Source organism: Calypte anna, chromosome 4A, assembly GCF_003957555.1.
Source record: "Calypte anna isolate BGI_N300 chromosome 4A, bCalAnn1_v1.p, whole genome shotgun sequence".
Lineage (NCBI taxonomy): Eukaryota > Metazoa > Chordata > Aves > Apodiformes > Trochilidae > Calypte > Calypte anna.
In genome coordinates, this window is record NC_044248.1 from 8,621,279 (window position 1) to 8,639,720 (window position 18,442).

The 18,442-nt window shown below is 36.9% G+C and overlaps 1 protein-coding gene across 1 annotated transcript in view; it reads right to left on the minus strand.

Annotated features, from left to right (window-relative positions):
* Nucleotides 1–281: 281 nt before the first annotated feature.
* ADGRA3 (adhesion G protein-coupled receptor A3) overlaps nucleotides 282–18,442 on the minus strand; it is a 48,592-nt gene continuing 30,431 nt past the window's right edge. Inside the window, exons 10-19 of the mRNA XM_030450240.1 lie at nucleotides 16,865–17,014; nucleotides 14,069–14,230; nucleotides 13,609–13,812; nucleotides 12,370–12,583; nucleotides 12,016–12,224; nucleotides 8,643–8,767; nucleotides 8,003–8,126; nucleotides 6,160–6,305; nucleotides 2,054–2,149; nucleotides 282–1,865 (exon numbers count right to left, since the gene is read on the minus strand). Of these exons, the coding sequence (XP_030306100.1) occupies nucleotides 623–1,865; nucleotides 2,054–2,149; nucleotides 6,160–6,305; nucleotides 8,003–8,126; nucleotides 8,643–8,767; nucleotides 12,016–12,224; nucleotides 12,370–12,583; nucleotides 13,609–13,812; nucleotides 14,069–14,230; nucleotides 16,865–17,014 (2,673 nt within the window). The 3' untranslated portion in view covers nucleotides 282–622. The remainder of the gene's footprint in view (nucleotides 1,866–2,053; nucleotides 2,150–6,159; nucleotides 6,306–8,002; nucleotides 8,127–8,642; nucleotides 8,768–12,015; nucleotides 12,225–12,369; nucleotides 12,584–13,608; nucleotides 13,813–14,068; nucleotides 14,231–16,864; nucleotides 17,015–18,442) is intronic.

Below are 18,442 nucleotides of genomic sequence, written 5' to 3' on the forward strand. Positions count from 1 at the left end.
TAAATCAAACAGCAAGTACAAGACAATGATTTTGGAGAAAAAAAGTTGCTTGCATACTAAAATCTCTTTAAAGTGTAGCTGCTTCTTGTCAAACATATTCTAGGCTTTATGCAATTAATTAAGCTATTTGCATTGTTCTACAGAAGCAAAAGATTTTCTTTAGTAACTTTCTTTAGTGACTGAAATTCTTCACAGTAACTGAAATTTTCAGAGGCCAAGGTAGTAAAACAGAGCATACACTGTGCAATAACCTTTAAAAACAAGGAAGGGCAACATTGGGCTGCTGGGGAAAATACTATTTATTATACATTTAAATACAAATTTGAAATGTATTGTGGACACATCTGTAGGATTTACAGGTAAAAAATAAAAAAATGTACAAAGCTATGTTCTGCATCTCTCAAGATTGATGCTTCGAAAAAGATTTTACAAAATACCAAGAGTTCATCTTTGTAAGAACAGCAAAGATAATAATGCATGCAACCTTTTGCCTGGCAGATTATCTTTGTTCCCTCCCTGCATCAAGTACCTGGAGTTTGTAAACAGTCTTTAAAAGTGTTAATAGCTTTAAGGAATGTGTAATCACAGTGTGCAGGGATTCATCCTGCAATGAATTACAATGCTACACTGTAGTTTCATGTTTCCATAGCCCAGTTCTAATATTACCAGTACTGTCTGCAGTCAGCAAGGGTCCATCCTGCCCACTGCTTTTAAGGGGTCCGTTCTGAATGGCTAAATTTAAGCCATAAGATTTCTGTTGGTTTTCCAGTTCAACTGCTATTGGCTTCCTCAGAATATCTTTTTTGTTGTTGGTAGCTATTGTTTTATCTGTATTCCCACTACTTTTTGGAAGTGTGCTGCAAGCATCACTGCTGTCCTGTTGGGACTGGTTATACTGTCGTTCTCTGTACGCCAGATAAGCTCTGCGGCTCCTCGAGTGCCCCTCACTGTTGCTTGGCCTACTTTTAGGCAAACCATTCTGCACACTTCCTTCCACACTTGTGGGAACATCATATGCATATTCCCTCAGCACTGCCAGCCTGCTAGCACGATGCCCCTTGCTTCTGTTCTTATGGTGCCGACTGGGGTGTCCATTCGTCCGGAACTGGACCTCTAAGGGAGCCACGTGCATTTTGATATCATTATCCACCGAGTGTTCAGTGAGACTGTTATCAAGTTGAGGACCTGCATTCAATGGTAGAGAAGTAGGGTGGCACTGAGCTGCTGCAGCTTGTAAGTTTGTGAGCTTACAACCTTGAGAAGAATTTTTTAGGCTCGATGCACTTTTATTTGTGCAAGAAGATTCTGCGCTGCTGTTGGTGCACTTAGGGGCCTCTCCGTTGGTCCCACTGGAACTGGAGGGCTGCACATTGACTTGCACTGAATAGGTACTCCTCCCAGGGCAGCAAGTTGTTATCCAAGCATGCCTGACATCTTCCCTGTTAACGCAGTGGTGCACCATAAGAAAGGCACTGAGACATAAACACGTTGCCCCGAAAAAACAGCTGAAGATCAGGTCCACGGGATAATAGAGGGAAACTGACAGAGCTCCAAAGATCCACAGAGCGACATACAAAAGCAAAGTAAGGCCCACTCCCAGCAGCTGTGCTTGGAAACTGTGCTCGTTCTCCAAGGCAGATGTGGAAACCAGTGATACTGACAAGGAATCTTGATGGGCCAGTTCCCCGTGTTCATTGGTGGCCAAGCGCTGCTGCTCCTCAATGGGTTCCTTCAGTTCATATTTACGTTCAGGGTGACGTTTTAGTTGTATGAATATGCTGAGAAAATACATACAGTTTATGAAGATTATAAAGCTAGCTGGACCATAAAATGCTCCTAAGCTAGGTTCCCAAGTCATCCAGCAACTGGAAAAGAAACAAACAAAAGAATAAAAATTACTCCTAGTCACATGCTTCATCAGTTCATAATGGTATTTTGAAATCATCTTGGTTGAGTAACATTTTCTGGAAGACTCAGAATTAATTGCAGTGAGTACTTCAAAAAGCAAACTCATGAAATCTTATGGTACTTATATCACTTATGTGATACTTACTAAGGAGCATTGGGTCTGCTGCCATAATTTCGGATGTTTGCTGCTGCTGTTATTCCACAAACTATGACAGGGATCCCTCCACCAATAAGGTAGAACCTAAAAAGAAAAGGTAGTATATCAGTGGCTGCTTATTGGCAAAGGATTTTATTCAGTCATCGTGAAGGAAACAAGAGCTTTCCAGGATTCTGGAAATATGCAAGTTGTTTAAGAACACAAAGAGGGTGAATCAGTTTTGTGCTTTGACAACATCAATTACTTTTTTTTATGTCTTCCTCACTATATTTTTTTTCCTTTTGCTGTGAATCTCCTCTCTCTCATCTGCTCACCCCCTTGAAGGCACTGAATAAATGTATCTGCAGTTACAGGAAAGCAAAAGTTAGCAGTCAAAAGTTGCAAACTTCTGGAAGAGAATACAGAAACTTGGAAGGAAAACAGGAAGCAGTATGACCCTTGTTCTGGAGATAAACTTGCCTAATGTTACAGACACTATATTCTCAAGATCAGCTGTAAGAACTCTTGTTAATTTTTTGTGGGGGGGGGGAGGGTTGTGTAGGGAGGCTTGGGGGTGGTATTGGTGTTGTTTTATTTGTTTTTAATGGACTCCATAATCTCAATATTACATAGGCTCCTGCTTGCCTGCTGTGGTGTTAATGAAAACTGTACATCCTCATAAGGACAAGGGTATATGTTTTTGGAGTATCTAACTTTTCATTCCAATTGCCATAAATTCTTATTGAATTAATTAGTGGCAAGTTGATCACCCTAAGTAATGGCACTTTGTCCTGCACTTTATGCTAATCCTGTCCAAATGCAGATCAGGATACATAGTGAAAACTACTACTGTGACATACAGCTGGGTGATTTATTTAATCAACAAGAAACACCTATCCTAGTGGTGCTGGACTTTTCCATGCTGCTGTCTCACCTGAGACACAAAACAGACTAAAATAAACTAAGTCTTTCTTGGAAGTCTATGTACAAAAAAATATATTTCTCCATGCTGAATCCTACAAAGATCAAGTTCTGCCATTGGTTTATTCTGTATCTTGATGCAGCAATCAGCACCTGGCCAGATAACACAGATCTGTGGGGGACATTTTACTGTACTTATCTTTCACTACAAATTACTAAATAACTGCTTGCAAAGTACACCACTGCTTCAGCATGGCCAGATAGGCAAAGCTGGTTCTACACAAGGCAAATTGTTACTGGTAGGGGACTGAAGCAATCTGAAATGTTTGCAGCTGTGGTTGTGTTTGCTGTATTAAAGGAACAGGGTTACAGCTGGCCTTGAAATATAAAGCCCACTTGTGTATTGCTATGTCTAAGGCTTCAGCATAAGAGCCCAAATTAAAACCCAAAACTGTCATGCAGCAAGGAGCTGTATGAACAGAATAGTAACAGAGTAACACAAGGCATGGTAGAGGAAATACAGCAATATTAACATCGTAGGAGAGGATACTTTACAAGCTGACACCTTTTCCTAAGTTGGATCAAAAAGAGAAAATACATCTAATGCCACAAGTACACAAGAGGGTTAGGATGGTAACAGAAAAAAGTGTAAATAGTGAAATGTGTTTCTAAGTAGAACATCCAACCCGGTATTTGTATTATAATACTAAAAATATTTGTAATTTTATTTTATCTCATGCTTTACATGAAGTATCCCATTATTAAGATCTTCAGCAAGGCTCTTTGCACAGTTCTTTTATGTGAAGAAAAAATGACACTGTTTCCTTGTGTGCTGGTTGGAGTCTGCAAAGCAAAATATAATTTCTGCATGACAAACTCCTTTGCCTTTTTGTGACTGGCAGCTGAAGATCTCAGCTATTTTTACACCCTCTTGCCTGGCATAGCAATGTGATATATTTGGAATAAAGGTTTTCACAGTTTAGAAATTCCATATTGTGTGCAGAGTGTTGCACACAACATGGCTACTGTGAGCTCCTCTAATGTCTACCAGCAGTTTTCTGAAAAACATCAGGCCCACTTCAAAGTCTTTTTCCACCTTTTTCATGACCTGTGACAAAGTCCCATTAACACACTGAATGAATGTCATCATAATCAACAGGACAAGATTGTTAACAAGACAATCAACAAAACTGTCTTGCATGCAATGAATTTCCCAAAATAAAGAATAAAACTTATCTGTGCTACAGGGGAAGGAGGCTTGACAGGTATAAAGCTATTTAAACCCCAAAACCCAAAGGAGAATAATTTACATATGGCAGAATTTTCTCCTTACAAATAAGGAGAAATATGTGTACCTACATATATTTATTGTGGGTTTGTTGGGTTTTTTTCTTTTTTTTTTCGTCTCTGTTCCACAAGACCCTTTGTAATTTTAAAAGGGCACACAGAGAAGGAATATAAACAGTGGGGAAGCAGAGAATGAGTTCTTTTGTCTCTCTACATTCAAAAAACTGGGGTCATGATAACGGTAGGTGACTTGTCCCAAACAATCAAGAAACTACCACAAAACTTTGCCCCATGCCACTATAGGTGGTTTCTTTTTTAATACAAGTTTAAAAGGCACCTGAATTAATAAAAAGGAAATTTTTCCATAGCTGTTCCATGCATAAACATCACACAGCTATCTGCTGAGGAAGCCCCTGAAGCTGAAAGAAGTTTGACACTGAGAAGATCTGAAAAAGATCTGAAATAGTACATGTAGATGTTTGCTGCAGAGCTGAGCCTGTGTGGCTGTTAATTTTACTGTAACCTTTTCCAAAGCAAAAGCTCCATGGCAAATAAGGGTTGGAAAAAAAGAAATTTAATCACAACAGATGTTAAAGAAGACTACTCAGGACCGTCCTGGAAGATGGCAGTTGGCAACGGGAATGGAATGTTACAGTTTCACATTACAGTGAATATAACAGATTTACTTTTTGAAAAAGAAAAAGGTAAAGGAAAGAAGGGCAGCATTTAAGCAGTATAAAATAACAACCTTCTCATCAAGAAATTAGAGATTTCTATGTGCTTGTACATAGTACTGCAAATTTCAGTTGACAATATTCAGAAAAGCATGTCCCATTTTCTGCAATCTCTGTAATCAATTTTTCGAGCAGTAGCCTCTAACTAATCAAAGTTAATCAACTTCTGCCACCTCGTGGAGGATTTCAGCTTAGCAGTTTTTAATTACTATCCAGAGGCTCTGTGAGCTATCTGTATGTAATGTCAAGGGTATGTTTTACCAGTTCAGTGATTTCGGAAATAAAAATTCCAAGAGAAATACTCCATAGAAACAGTATGTTCATTTGATAATCACTGATACATTTTTGTCTTGAAAATATTTGTAAGCAATCTTTGGAAAACATATTGAACTTCATTCACTTAAATTGCAGCGTTTCTGAATTGTGTGACAACACAGTTCTCCACTTTCTTTTATGATAACTGAGGAGGAAGTGTTTCTAACTGAACTTTAAACCAAAGCTTCAGTAGTGATGCAGTAACACTACCAATTTCATAATTTACAAATCAGGAACACAGCACTGCAACAGTAATATCCTCAGTAATTGTCCTTCACCTTATCCTCCTTAACATAATGCTGAGGAACAGAAAAATCTGGAAGGGACTTTACAGACCTGGAAGGAGAATTTTCAATGAAAGGCACTTGCAAAAACAAAACCAAAAACCAACCAGGGGAGACCTTCAGGGGAGACCTCATCGCTGTCTACAACTACCTGAAAGGAGGTTGTAACCAGCTGGACATTGGTCTCTTTTGCCAGACGACTTTCAACAAGACAAGAGGGCATGGTCTTAAGTTGTGCCAGGGGAAATTTAGGTTAGATATTAGAAAGAATTTCTTTACGGAGAGAGTGATCCGGCACTGGAATGGGCTGCCCAGGGAAGTAGTGGATTCTCTGTCCCTGGAGATATTTAAAAAAAGACTGGATGTGGCACTCAGTGCCATGGTCTAGCAACCGCAACAGTGGTAAAAGGGTTGGACTCGATGATCTCTGAGGTCCCTTCCAACCCAGCCAATTCTATGATTCTATGATTCAAACAAGAAAACCCAAACACAATAGTGACCTCTTACATTTTCTGGTGATAATATAAGCATAACAACCTGAAAAGTTATGAGTTGCAGAAACAAATTGGCTCACCTCAGCATTGGTCTGGGTGGAGGAGGTGGCTCATCAGGATCTTGAGATCTTTTTGCTTTTTTGGTTACCTGCTTGTAAATATTACGAGATGTCACTCCAAGCCACAGGACTGTCGCAAGAGTGGAATAATGGAGAATTATCCCAACCTGGAAAAAAAAATGGTAAGAAGGGAATGTTCAGTGGTTCAAGTTACCAAAAATCATTTAACATGCAACTTAAATAAAGACTAAATTTTTAAAAGCTCAGTTGAAGAAAACACATTTTACTATGACTGTTCTAAACGCCAAGTCAATGTGGTTTAAAAAAAAAAGAAAAGTACTATGCAGACCTATCTTTGTATCAGTTGAGTCTGTGAAGGCTACATAAGCTGCAGCTGACTCTAATGGAAGGAAAACAATGTAGGAAGGAAGAACTTTGCTGGCCAACATTTTTAAGATTATATATTAATTATACACTTTAGGAATCCATTTTATGGAACACTTCACTTTAACATGTCTCGTTCTACAGATACTATTAAAATTGAAATAAATAAGTTAACAGGAAGCCAATGATATTGTGGTAACTACGTAGCAGGTGGCAGAATACAGACAGCTAACAAACTGATCTTAATGTGATACAAAAGAAAAATAAAGTGTCATTCTTTAGATATTTAACCAGCCTAAATATTAATGCACAGTCAGCCTCACAGCCTACTGTTAAGAAAATGGTTGTCTGGCAGATTCTTTTGCATCTGCATTATTCAGGGAATTCAGTTTTTTTTGAGAAAAGTCACAGTCTGGCTGCCCTCTATTTCCTTACTCAAGTCTACATTGAGATAGTGACTGAAAGAAGTAGGTTTCATCTATCCCTTCAATTGACAACCCATGCATGGAAGAGGTGACACATCAGTTTCTCTTAAGATGACTGCAGGTGGGGGTTTTTTGCACCCTTCAATCAGTAAGAACAACTTTTAAACAACCCATCTGGATCAGAGAATATCTCATGAAGGATTACTGTCTCCAAGAAAGTGAGAAAAGAACAAAGATCAGTTTGTTAAACTATTTCCTCCTCTCATATATACATGAGCACGTGTGTGCACACAGACTAGCATTTTGTTTGTATTTTTAGAAGAAAGATCAAGGGCATATTTTATTGCAACACTTTGAACCACAAGCCTAATAATTACTGTAAGTTCAAACAAAAAGCAATGTGGAGTATTATGGTAAGAGATTAGAAACTTATGATTCACTGGACAGAAGAAAGAAAACAATAAAAAAAATTCACTGGTACCATTCCAAAGCAGCAACTGCTGGTACACTGAAACACTGCAACTCAATAAGAGGTGATGGCCAAATCTTAGAACACCAAATCATTAGACAAGAATTCTCATTAAAGCGTGTGGTGTTTCTTTAGCAAAAGCATGGGTCTTACACTTGAAAAACCTGTCTGTCCCTTTAGGTTATATTGAACACAATGGAAACACGTATTTTAATACCTGTGAAAGTCACTTTTCTTATGGTCTGTAAAGGTCACAAAGAGGCCTACAGAACAGTTTAATTGCAAGTAAGTCCCAAACTAAAACTAAGGTAAAAATTATTTAAGAGCATTTTGAGAAAACAAAAAAAAGTTTTCTGTTGCACTTCTGAAATACTTTTGCAGTTTTGAAGTTTTATCTTCATGGCTGGATACAAGAGAAATCTTTAAGGAAAAAAAAACCAAAACAAGGCTGACTTTTTGGCTAAATCTTACACCCTGATGAAAATGCCTGGACAGTACCACTGTTCTGGAGGAGGCAAAGGGTGTATATACATACATAGGAGTATGAAACTGGTCATTAATTCCTTCAAGTGCTTGCTTTACTTACTGCTTGGCAAATGCTGGCATTCCTGGTCTGAGTTATACCTCCAATAAACATAACACATGTCAGGAAAATGTGAAAGCTCAGGTTAACTAGCATATGCCAGCTTTTTACACTGATCCTGATGACACTGTTAAAAGAAACAAATTAGACAATATGAGACACAGCTGCATTATTGTCTTTCAGAAACTAGCAAGACTCACTTGCAATAAATGAGATATAATTACTGTTAATGATTGTTTGATTACTACATACTTTGTAATCAAATATAATCTCTGGTCTTCATTATAAGAAATTAAAACACCCTCTTATTAACTAGCTTTATACAACTATTTGGGGCCTGATTCAAAAATTTTAGGCTTTAAGCTTTCACATCAACAAAAATATGAAAGACTGAATAGTTTGTCAAATTCTATCATTCTTGAGTGGTCTCTTCTTTCATCATGAAGCAAAAGTGAATAATTAAAGAGATACATACTCAAAAACAGATGAAACAGCTACTTGCTTAACTGTTAGTTTGCATCAACAAATTTTACAGGAAAAAAAAAGCAGCAATAAATGCAGATTACTGTAATTTGTTCCATTCAAAAAGCAGTGCTAAGTACCATGAAACTAATTTTTTTAATCTAGTAATTTTTATCCATACCTGTGATGGTATATGTAACTGACTATGATCACCAACAGGCACATTAACAGAACCATAGCAGTGGCATAAATTACTGGATGCAAAAGATCAGCTGGCTGCATGTATAATTCAGCTCCTGTCAAGTCCTGGCAACAAAAAACAAAATTAACATTAGTTCATCTTATCAAAAAAATCTTAAACGTAATTTTACAGAATGGACAGGATATAGAAGCTTCTCTCACCTATAATTCTCAGTGAGTCACTCAAACCTCTAGAGCTAGCTCACTAAAACATGCAAGTTCCAAAGTGTGCTGGGGAAAAGGAGAATAAATTTGGCATTTGCAAAGAACAGCAGAATATTAGGAGGAAGCATCAGTTTGTTGTGAGAAAAGTCAGTGCTACACAATCTGTTTTTAAGGTTAAGATAAATAATCTGATGTCATGGGCAAGAGACTTCTTGACAAGACAAATTCTTGAATCGAGGCTTAGAATTAAGAGTCAGCAGTCTCTTCCCCACTCCTTCCATTGTTCTTCCATCAGAATATAAACTTGTTATTCCTAACTAACTCACCAACCTCATTTCAAACTAAGTTAATCAGATTGTCAGTTTGATTTTTATGCATTTGGTTTTCTTTGGCACCTGGAGAAAGTACTTTGGGACAGATCATGAGATATTATTGCCTCGGGCAGCCAGTGTCATCTGATTTCAACACTGCCCATGGCCTGGTTGATATCCAGCTGGAACCTATTGCTGCTACAAGCATGAGCAAATGCATTGTCACATGCAGCCAGTGAGTATCCAAGAAAGGAACTGTAGAAAAATTGCAGTTACTGCTTCCAGATTGGTGACAGGTGAGAAGTTATTATGCATGTAATTCTTGTGAACTTCAAAAGCAAGAGCTACAAATTTCCAAGATCTGAGAAAGCTCAGCAAGGCTAGCCTAGCTAAGTCAACATCATTCTTACCAACTGCACTGACATTTTTAATCCAACCCACTAGAAGGAGACAGGAGAGCTAACAGTGTTATTTCTGAGCTAACCTGATGCTACACAATAATTTTATTGTAAAGAATGACAGTAAAATAGCGGTAGAGATGACATTAAAAGAAAGCTCAGTGCATTTGTAGTCAACCAGCAGAACTCTCTTCTTAACTACCATCAGTAGCTTTTTCTTCTGCTGCAGGTCTGTAATGATGTGATTTCAGCCGAGCCTCCTCATTCTCCCTTCAGTTATTAAACAGTGGTTAAAATTACCTCCAAATAAATACAAAATTTACAACTGTACTTTCCTAAATCACTAGATTAGAAAACCAGGCACTCAGTTATCAAGAGAACTATACACATTATGCTCTGAAACATGCAAAAAAAATTAAAAATGGGTCTATACATTACAACCTGCTTTCTTCTACACTCAGGTACTAAAGTAAAGTAGACTAAAAGTGAGATAACTCTGGTTAAATCATTCACCACCCCACCAAGATGATGAAATCCTGGATTCAGGTCTTTCATACCACTACTCCTCATGGTTTTGATGTTAACAGCTGAATGAAAGGCCAGACTTCTAAAACCCAAAAAAACCTTCCTGTGAGCCTGGGACCAGAACCCAGACTTTCACAACACTATGGGAGTATACAAATGAAATAGGCCATTTTAACTTTTTTAATTAATGTATGGATAGGCATTATGAAAACCTATTTTCAGCAGCTATTTCACTATCCAGAGCTTTATTTTTTATTAACTGTGTGCCAGGAACACCTATCAGAGGAGCATTCATGTGTCCTCCTCCACCTATCCCCTCTCCAGTCCCTACAGCCTTACATTTTCAGAAGTAGCCAAATATATTTAAGGAATACCAGTTTTGAGCAAGCACAAAATGAGAGCCACTGGCAGAACAGGCAGAAAGCTGCCTCTTCCTCTAACTCTTTTGGTATCTGAATATCAACAGCTTATTATATAATTCACAATATTTATATTATCTTTTCATGTATCAATTTGGAAATAGTCACTACAGCAGACTGAATATGCTCTTTATTTTTCTTCCTCCAGATGGCAGAAATGTGACCAATTTAAAGCCCAATCTCTCTTTACATGCATACTACACAAACAAATGAAGTTTAATTCCATATTAAAGCACAAGTGTGTTTTAGCAAAGGATTATATATTTAAAAATATCAAGGCAGCTACAGGATTATAACAGTTTCAAGAATTTAAAACTGTTCCCTCACAGGTAAAGTGAAAAGTTACTCTCTCTGACCTCTTTTAAAAAGCTTGGAACATAAATCCTAATTTTATTTACATTTAGCATTTAAGTATTCTATTATTTAATTCTAAGAGGGAGATTTTTTAAAAAATGAGTTGTAAAGCAAAAGCATCAACTTCTCGTGCACTGATCTTCACAAAGGAAACCTCTTTCTTCCTTGTACAATTACATAAAAATATGGATTTAATTGCACACAGAGCACATTAACTACAATAAAACCCATAACAAGTTTACACTTCAGTTAGCAATATTTCCTAGAGCTCTTATTATATCACTCAGCTTCCTACCAACCTACCATTTTTACTTATCAGATTTTATCATTTAGCAAGTGGTGATGACTGATGAACAGGGAAACAGTCACCATCTGTAAAAAGGGAAGAGTCCCTGGCCAAATTCTGAAATGAAGAGCCCTGGGAACAGACAAAGAAGAAATCTTGCTTCATAACAGAAGTGCACTAAAAGAAAGTTTCTCATTCCCTTCTTCAACTATCACTATATTTTAGAACTGGGTAGCCATATTATTGATGCCTATATGCTAAGACTAGAGTTCAGATACTATTTTTAAGCAATATTTCAAAACTATTTGGGATACTAAAACTAAGTGATTTTTTTTTTCCCTTTTCAATCACAATGTCTGCTGGTAACAGACCTAGACACTAGTGAATGAACAGCTAATCTGCAGTGAAATAGCTGTCTTTGGTTACGGATCACAGCCAGAAAAATAATACCTAGGAAAACTCCTGTCAACAGACAAAGCAACAAATTTAATTCTAAGAGAAGACTTACCTTTATTTTAAACTGTCATTATTATACTAAAAGTCATAAAAGCCCAGTAGTTTAAGTAGTTCATTAAAATGACTTTCTATAATATAGTACTTTTCATCTGGAAATTCTTTTGTGCCTCCTATGTTCAGTTATTAATTCCACCTTGACAGATTTCCACTTTAACCACAGCTTGCACCAACATTTATGTCAACATAAGTAAGAAATGAAGTTTTATTTCTCACGTTGAGTTTTATGCAAAATGGAATGCTCATTTTCTTTAATGCAAGTCAAAAAAACCCAACGCAACGGGATTATGCTTTTAGCATTTCTAAGCTCCAGAAAGGAGACGCAAAACTCTAAGTGCCATACCATTAAAACTGCATAGTTGCTGAGGGAGTAGCACTGAATGGTAGTGATGTTTTCATCAGACAGAAGAATACGGCAGCCATCAGATTTCCACCCCCCTTGTCCATTCAGGAGCTCAAAGTCCCACTGAGCTGCGACGGCGTCAGCTCCGTGCGCAATGCGCCGCAGCGTCACGTTTATCGGGACGTGGTGACTGGGGAGGTTCAAGCCATCTGTTACAAAACAAAAATGCACCTCCACGTCAGTTTCTCAACGTGCAGCACATTAGGATGCTAAAAATTTTATTAGGTGGACCCTGGTTGAAACAGGAGGCGAAATTGTTTCTTAAAAGTCATAAAGTAATGATAAAAAACAAACCTATCTTGGTAAGGATCACCGGCGTTACAACTGTTCGGCGTTTGCCATCATCAGCCAGATTTGTTGAGTTTCCTGTTGCTGGAAAAAGCTTCCCATTACGGAATGCAATGAGCTGAAGCTTGTAGACAGATTCATCTGATGGTCTGACTTCTCTTTTTTGCTTTTGGGTGAAAAGGGAAGCGGGCAACTGGATAGAAGCCTCTACAATGGTGTTCTAAAAATCAAGATTTTAGAAGAGGAAATTAAATTCTATACTGAGATTAAATTAGCAGCACCTCCAGCTGAATGCTACCAGAGATGAACACATTTAGCAAATTATGTGTTGTAACAAACCTATTTGACAATATTCCTAAGTAAGACACAATAGATTAGCTGAATTAGGTCATTAAATTAACACTTTTTTAAAACTAAAAAGACTGTAAAGATTTTTCAGTTATCTTGTCATAGAGAGTCATAGTAAAGCTGATTATCCGTAAACTATTTCAAGAGTGTTCCAGATTAGACTTCTGGCAACTAAAAGCAGCAACCAAGACAAGCAGACAAAGAAATTCTGTAATTGTGCATCGGTACTATTCAAAATGAAACACTGTACACCAACAGACTTTTGTTAACTTCATACAAATTAAATAACTTTAAATAACTTCATACAAATTAAAGGGAAGTATGCAATCAATTCCACAGAACAGCATAAATATAATTTCAATATACACACACACACACACCTTAGCACATTAAGTGCTAAAAGCAATCTGGTATGTTGGGGACTGTAACTGAAAAAATACTTTTACAGAACATGAGGATGTGCTTCCACTCTATGGACACCCACATGCACATGAGTCTGGGTATGTAGACACACAGACAAATAAAATGAAACTTCCAAGTTCATTTTCTACTTCATACTTAATTACAGCATCACCCTGAGCAGAATATTTCAGATATTTAAAGAGCCAGTAATACCTGATTTAACATGATGTACCATATTGTTGAAAGCTTTCTAAGCTGCAGACACTCACACATAATGAAAGTGACAATATAGTAAAATAAAGCCAAGTATTATTATGAAATAGAAAGCATTTCAATTTCCATACTTATGCGATGTCTGGAAGCACCTTTCCAACTTTAGATGTTTTAATGAAGAAAACCACACCTACTTATTAAAATTACATCCATTAAGAAATTCAAATAGTTCATATGCAAGCCATTATTACAAAGTCAGTAGGGAAAGAATGAGTATCCAACCTTTAAAGCCAGACTTGACAGAGTATTTGAAACGTTGCACTTAAAACTTAATTGTTTATCTAGATTTCCATCTGGATCTCTTCTCCCATAATCACTGAGTCCTGAACGGTCTGATGTAGCCACTTTCTGAAATACGGTGCATGTCATCCCAGTGAAGGCAGCAGCCTTTATCACATAAGCCTCAAGAGCAATATTTGGAGAATACTGTGACAACAAAAGTCAAACAATAAAACTGTACCATCACAGAAAGAATAAACTTTAAAGTATTTTCTGCCATAATAGAAGAAAAACACCCAGAAAACTGTTTCTGTTAATCTGACAGGAATAAATCCTTTGGAGTATTTCTCTTCTGACAGAAACAGGAGGCATTTCCAGGTAATTCCAACATCTATTAAAAATAAAAATCTATTGACGCTCAAGAGCCAGCAAAATGCCTTCTAATTAAATAATTTGTACTTACAGTAGAATAAACTTGAGCTCCATTTGCAAGGCGATACATAGCAATTTTCTGCAGACACTGGACAATTCTAGTGCAAGCCTTGGCTTCTCTCTGGGCCATCCACAGAACACGCTCATCAGCTAACATAATGTTACTTGCTATGTCCACCATCACGTCACCAAGCTGGCAGGGAAGAGAAGTAAGATTATTTTACATCTTTGAAAGAATTCATCAAGTGGGATTGTTAGCAGAAAATACAAAGTGACTTGTCAGTACAAAAAGCAAAAGGAAATTGGTTGCTCCTGTTTCAGTCACCTCTGTGACTCTAAGATACTGAAATACTTTGATTTGAAACATTTACCTCCATCCAACACAACTGTTATGCCAATGCAATTTGTCTGTTTCCACGGTACTTTGAAAACAAAACCATGAGAAACACAGGTATTTCACTAAAAGCAGGGAGTGTGATTTTCCACATTCTACTAATTATTTTTAAAAGGACTATTTAAAATCAACTTTAAGCATAATATAAATAAAACTAAAATAATATGTCAACAATAATATAATTTGCTTTGGGAAGCAAATTATTTGGGAAGATAATAAGAGTAACAGGCAAAATTTAGCATGCAACCCTTCTCTTCCTTTTGCCATGCCTGACTTGTCTTTAATTCTTTCCTTGCTTGCCTTGAGTTTTGCATGAGTTGGTTTAGGTTGCAGGTTATACATGAGAGAAGCAAATACACACAGGTACTGCTTTCACATGACCAATTAAACCTTTTTTAAGTGTATGTTCACACTCCTTACCCTGCTTCTGTATGACAGACAAATATAAGTTATAAGAGGAATTCATTTATTTATGTCACAACTCTGCTGAAATTGACCTCTACCAGATTTTCACAACATTTAAAAAATAGTGACAAATACTGGAACAAAAGCAAAGGTGACTGCAATCAGGGATTGGAATTTTCTGCATAAAGAGAAACAGGGTGGAGAAGACATCTTCACCATCCAGACTTCCCAGTTTCTTTTCAGAATATTAATAATGAGGGAAGAACACAGCAATTTGTTCTTATTAAAAAAAATAAAGGCAAGGCAAGAATGGGAATACAAAAATATTTGCTGTTTTAAGAACTGTCTCTTTAGGGACAGAAGCTACAATTAGTAAATACTCTGAACAGCTAACAGAGCCTCAAGCAGCTTTTGCAGGCTCTAGAAGAAATAAAAGTTAAATTAATAGAAGATGCTTATGACTTACTACTAATTGAAAATTGGTAATATGTTTAACACAGTAGCAAATAGAGGTTTTACAATGAATTATCAGTACTTAGATCCTGAAGTCACAGGACTCAAGCTGTTTCATACTTTTTAAAAATATTACACGTTATTCTTTCTCCTGGCTATCAAAGTAAGTACAAGTTTTTAAGTTTTTCCAGCTGCATTCTAATAAGACAACCTGCTAAGAACTTTCTGAAGTTAGATTCTTCTTCTGACATGAAAAAGCTACTAAATGAACCTCTTTATAATTTATAGTACTTTCCTTTCAGAATTGCAATTTTAACGCTACCTATGGAACTGATAATGGGGAAAGTGAATATAGTGTCAAGAAAGTCTGTAGAGTAATATCCTAGTAAGAAATAGCTCTCTTACCAATAGCTCCTAGAAATTAAATGAAATTTCAGTCATTTTCCTTGAATACATCAACAAATAAAAGGCTGACTTCAAGCCATACCAGTTAACTCAAAAAAAAATACATCATCTAAGACCAAAACTATCTATAAATTTAACATTGTTATTTTTTTTAATATATCTTATTACCTTCAAATGTGGCAAAGTAATGCCAGGTTGTGTCACTCTACAAACAATAACTCACAGCTGGAAAAAGTATATCCTTAGAAATGCAACAAATCAAGCAGCAACCTAAAACACAATCCTGTTTTCGACAGCATACAAATCCTGCTATTTAATGAAGTGTTTGTGTAATTCCAAAATACACCAAAAAAACCAAACCAAAACAAAACAAAAACCCAAGTTATTATTGAAAAAAATGAAGATTTAGCCTGAAAACTCTCCAAGGAGTTCTGCAAAGAATTTATAACCAGTATTTATGGTTTGCTGAGGGTGGACAGGGAAATTTGGCTTTTTTTTGTGCAAGTTTAAAATTGAGGCATTGTGGTCTCCAATTTCCCAACATGCACTGTACAGTGAGATCAATATAACCTCTGTTCAGCAGTGAAACAGAGAGTTCCTACCCACTGGTGGGACTATTCAACCACTTGCATATTTTTCTCCCCAAAAATGAGCGTTCTCTAAGATTTTGTTTTAATGTCTTATCTTGTATCCTGCAAGATAGAAGAATAGTGAAAACCTTAGAGATACAGCTCAATACTGAATAAAGACAGCCTGCCATGGTGAGAGGGGAGAAGGTAAGTCTTGTTTTATTCATTATTGAGAGGATCTCTGAGGCTTTCATTATTTGTATTTTTAGAGAGAAGAACATATCAATGAAAACCTGTGTGACCCACTCCATATTAAATAAAAACAGACTTACTGTACCTATCTCCCTGCTCCAGTGCTGACCAGAGGTGTTACTCACATTACAGGTCCAGTGAATGCTGGATCATCTCAGCGCGAATGCAAAGGCTGTGACCATGGGTCAGCAACTTCAGGGACCTACTAAACAAACAAAAACATGGAAGAGAATCTGATAATCCACTAACTCAGTGCCTGCATCTAATGCTGAGAAGGTTTCACTGCTCAGAATACTTAAGGGCAAACACGTTGGATTATCTCTAAAGTGATGGCAAATTATCCAGTTACCTCTTTATATTTTTCAGCAAATCTTCCAAATTTCTCTATCATTTCAGCCACAAAAATAACATCCATCTTATCTGAAAAATTTGCTGCTTCAACAGTGTAAGCCAAGAGCTGTCTTGCTGTTGCCACTGCATTAGTAAGGTTGAGCGGCATCTAGGTGGAGAACAAACATAAGCATTTTGAAGAAGTAAAAATGAAGTACAGAGATAACACTTCAGCAATTAATAAGCATTTTCCCATAGAGGACAGCAATCCAGGTGATCAGTGTTTCAAGTGTTTGTGGTACTTTTTAGGTAATCATGGTACTAAAAGATGAAAAAAACAGCATTTATACACCTACATCCAGAAACTGAGTCTTGTCCTGTTGTTCTAGAAAGGAGAAAGGTCAAGAAGAAAAAAAAAAACAACCCCCAAACTAAAAAAGACAAAGCAGTGCACCAGTCTAGGCATGACAATCCAAAGCTCCTAAAATACTGCATTCTATAGAAAAAGAAACCCAAGGAAATTCCAACACACCACTGCTGTAGAACTCACTCTTGATTCTGTAATTACAGAAAGCATTTGGAGTGGGACACACACAAAAAACCACTCTCAATGACAAAGGTTGTGTTTTCATTCCTGCAATAAGCACCATGCTGGAAAATTCTTCACTAAGTAGTACACAACATCAACACGTCATTCCATGGAAAGCTGTGCAAATGTTATCAGCTGCTGTTCAGAAGCTGTTTATCCATGGTAATCCAAACTAGAGATATCCTCCTGCTCTGCTTTTTGGTGTACACATATCAAGTCTGCCCTTCTGAATTTGCAATATGCCACATAAGCACAACTATGTATTTGTCCCTGTTGGTCTTAGAACTTGTGCATAGATTTGAATGCCATTAATGGAAGATTATTTTTTTCCAAAGCACTAAAAGTCATGCATTTAAAGCATAGAACATGCTGATCAAAGTCAGCTTTCAAATTCAGATATTCTGTAAAATATCTTTGAACATTCCTTAAACATTAATTTCTTTTCACCTAAAACAACACAAGTACATAAATGTTCTTGTATAACTGTTACAAAGGTTTGACTCCCTTTTAAACTTAAGACATCCGATTTAAATTGCTTGGCAGAGCTCTGACATTCAAAACAGCTCAACTACCTTTGTGTTCAAAGGCTCTAAAGATGCTTATTATCTACTATTAGTCTCAAAAGAGATAATACATTTCTGTGCAGAAAACTGCTAAAAAATCCAGGCCTTCCAGGAAAGGAAGGCTCTAACACATAAAAACATCTCCAAAAACCAAAATTTGCCACTACTCCCTGTAGTAATCTGAAACAGTATGTTTGTGTAGCATACCTGTGTGTGTGTGTGTGTGTGTGTTCTTAGCAAGTAATAGCAACTTACCTACTTGACACATGGAAATTATACTTCCACTTTTCTGAAACTAGCAATTTAACCTTCACATTTCAGACTTAACACTGCTTGCAACATTCTTTACAAAATGATAAATGCTGGCTAACCAAGAGCAGTTCTAACAGGCTGAAGTAATCTAGGTTCTGGAGCACCTGGGACTCTCAGGTTACAGTACATAGGC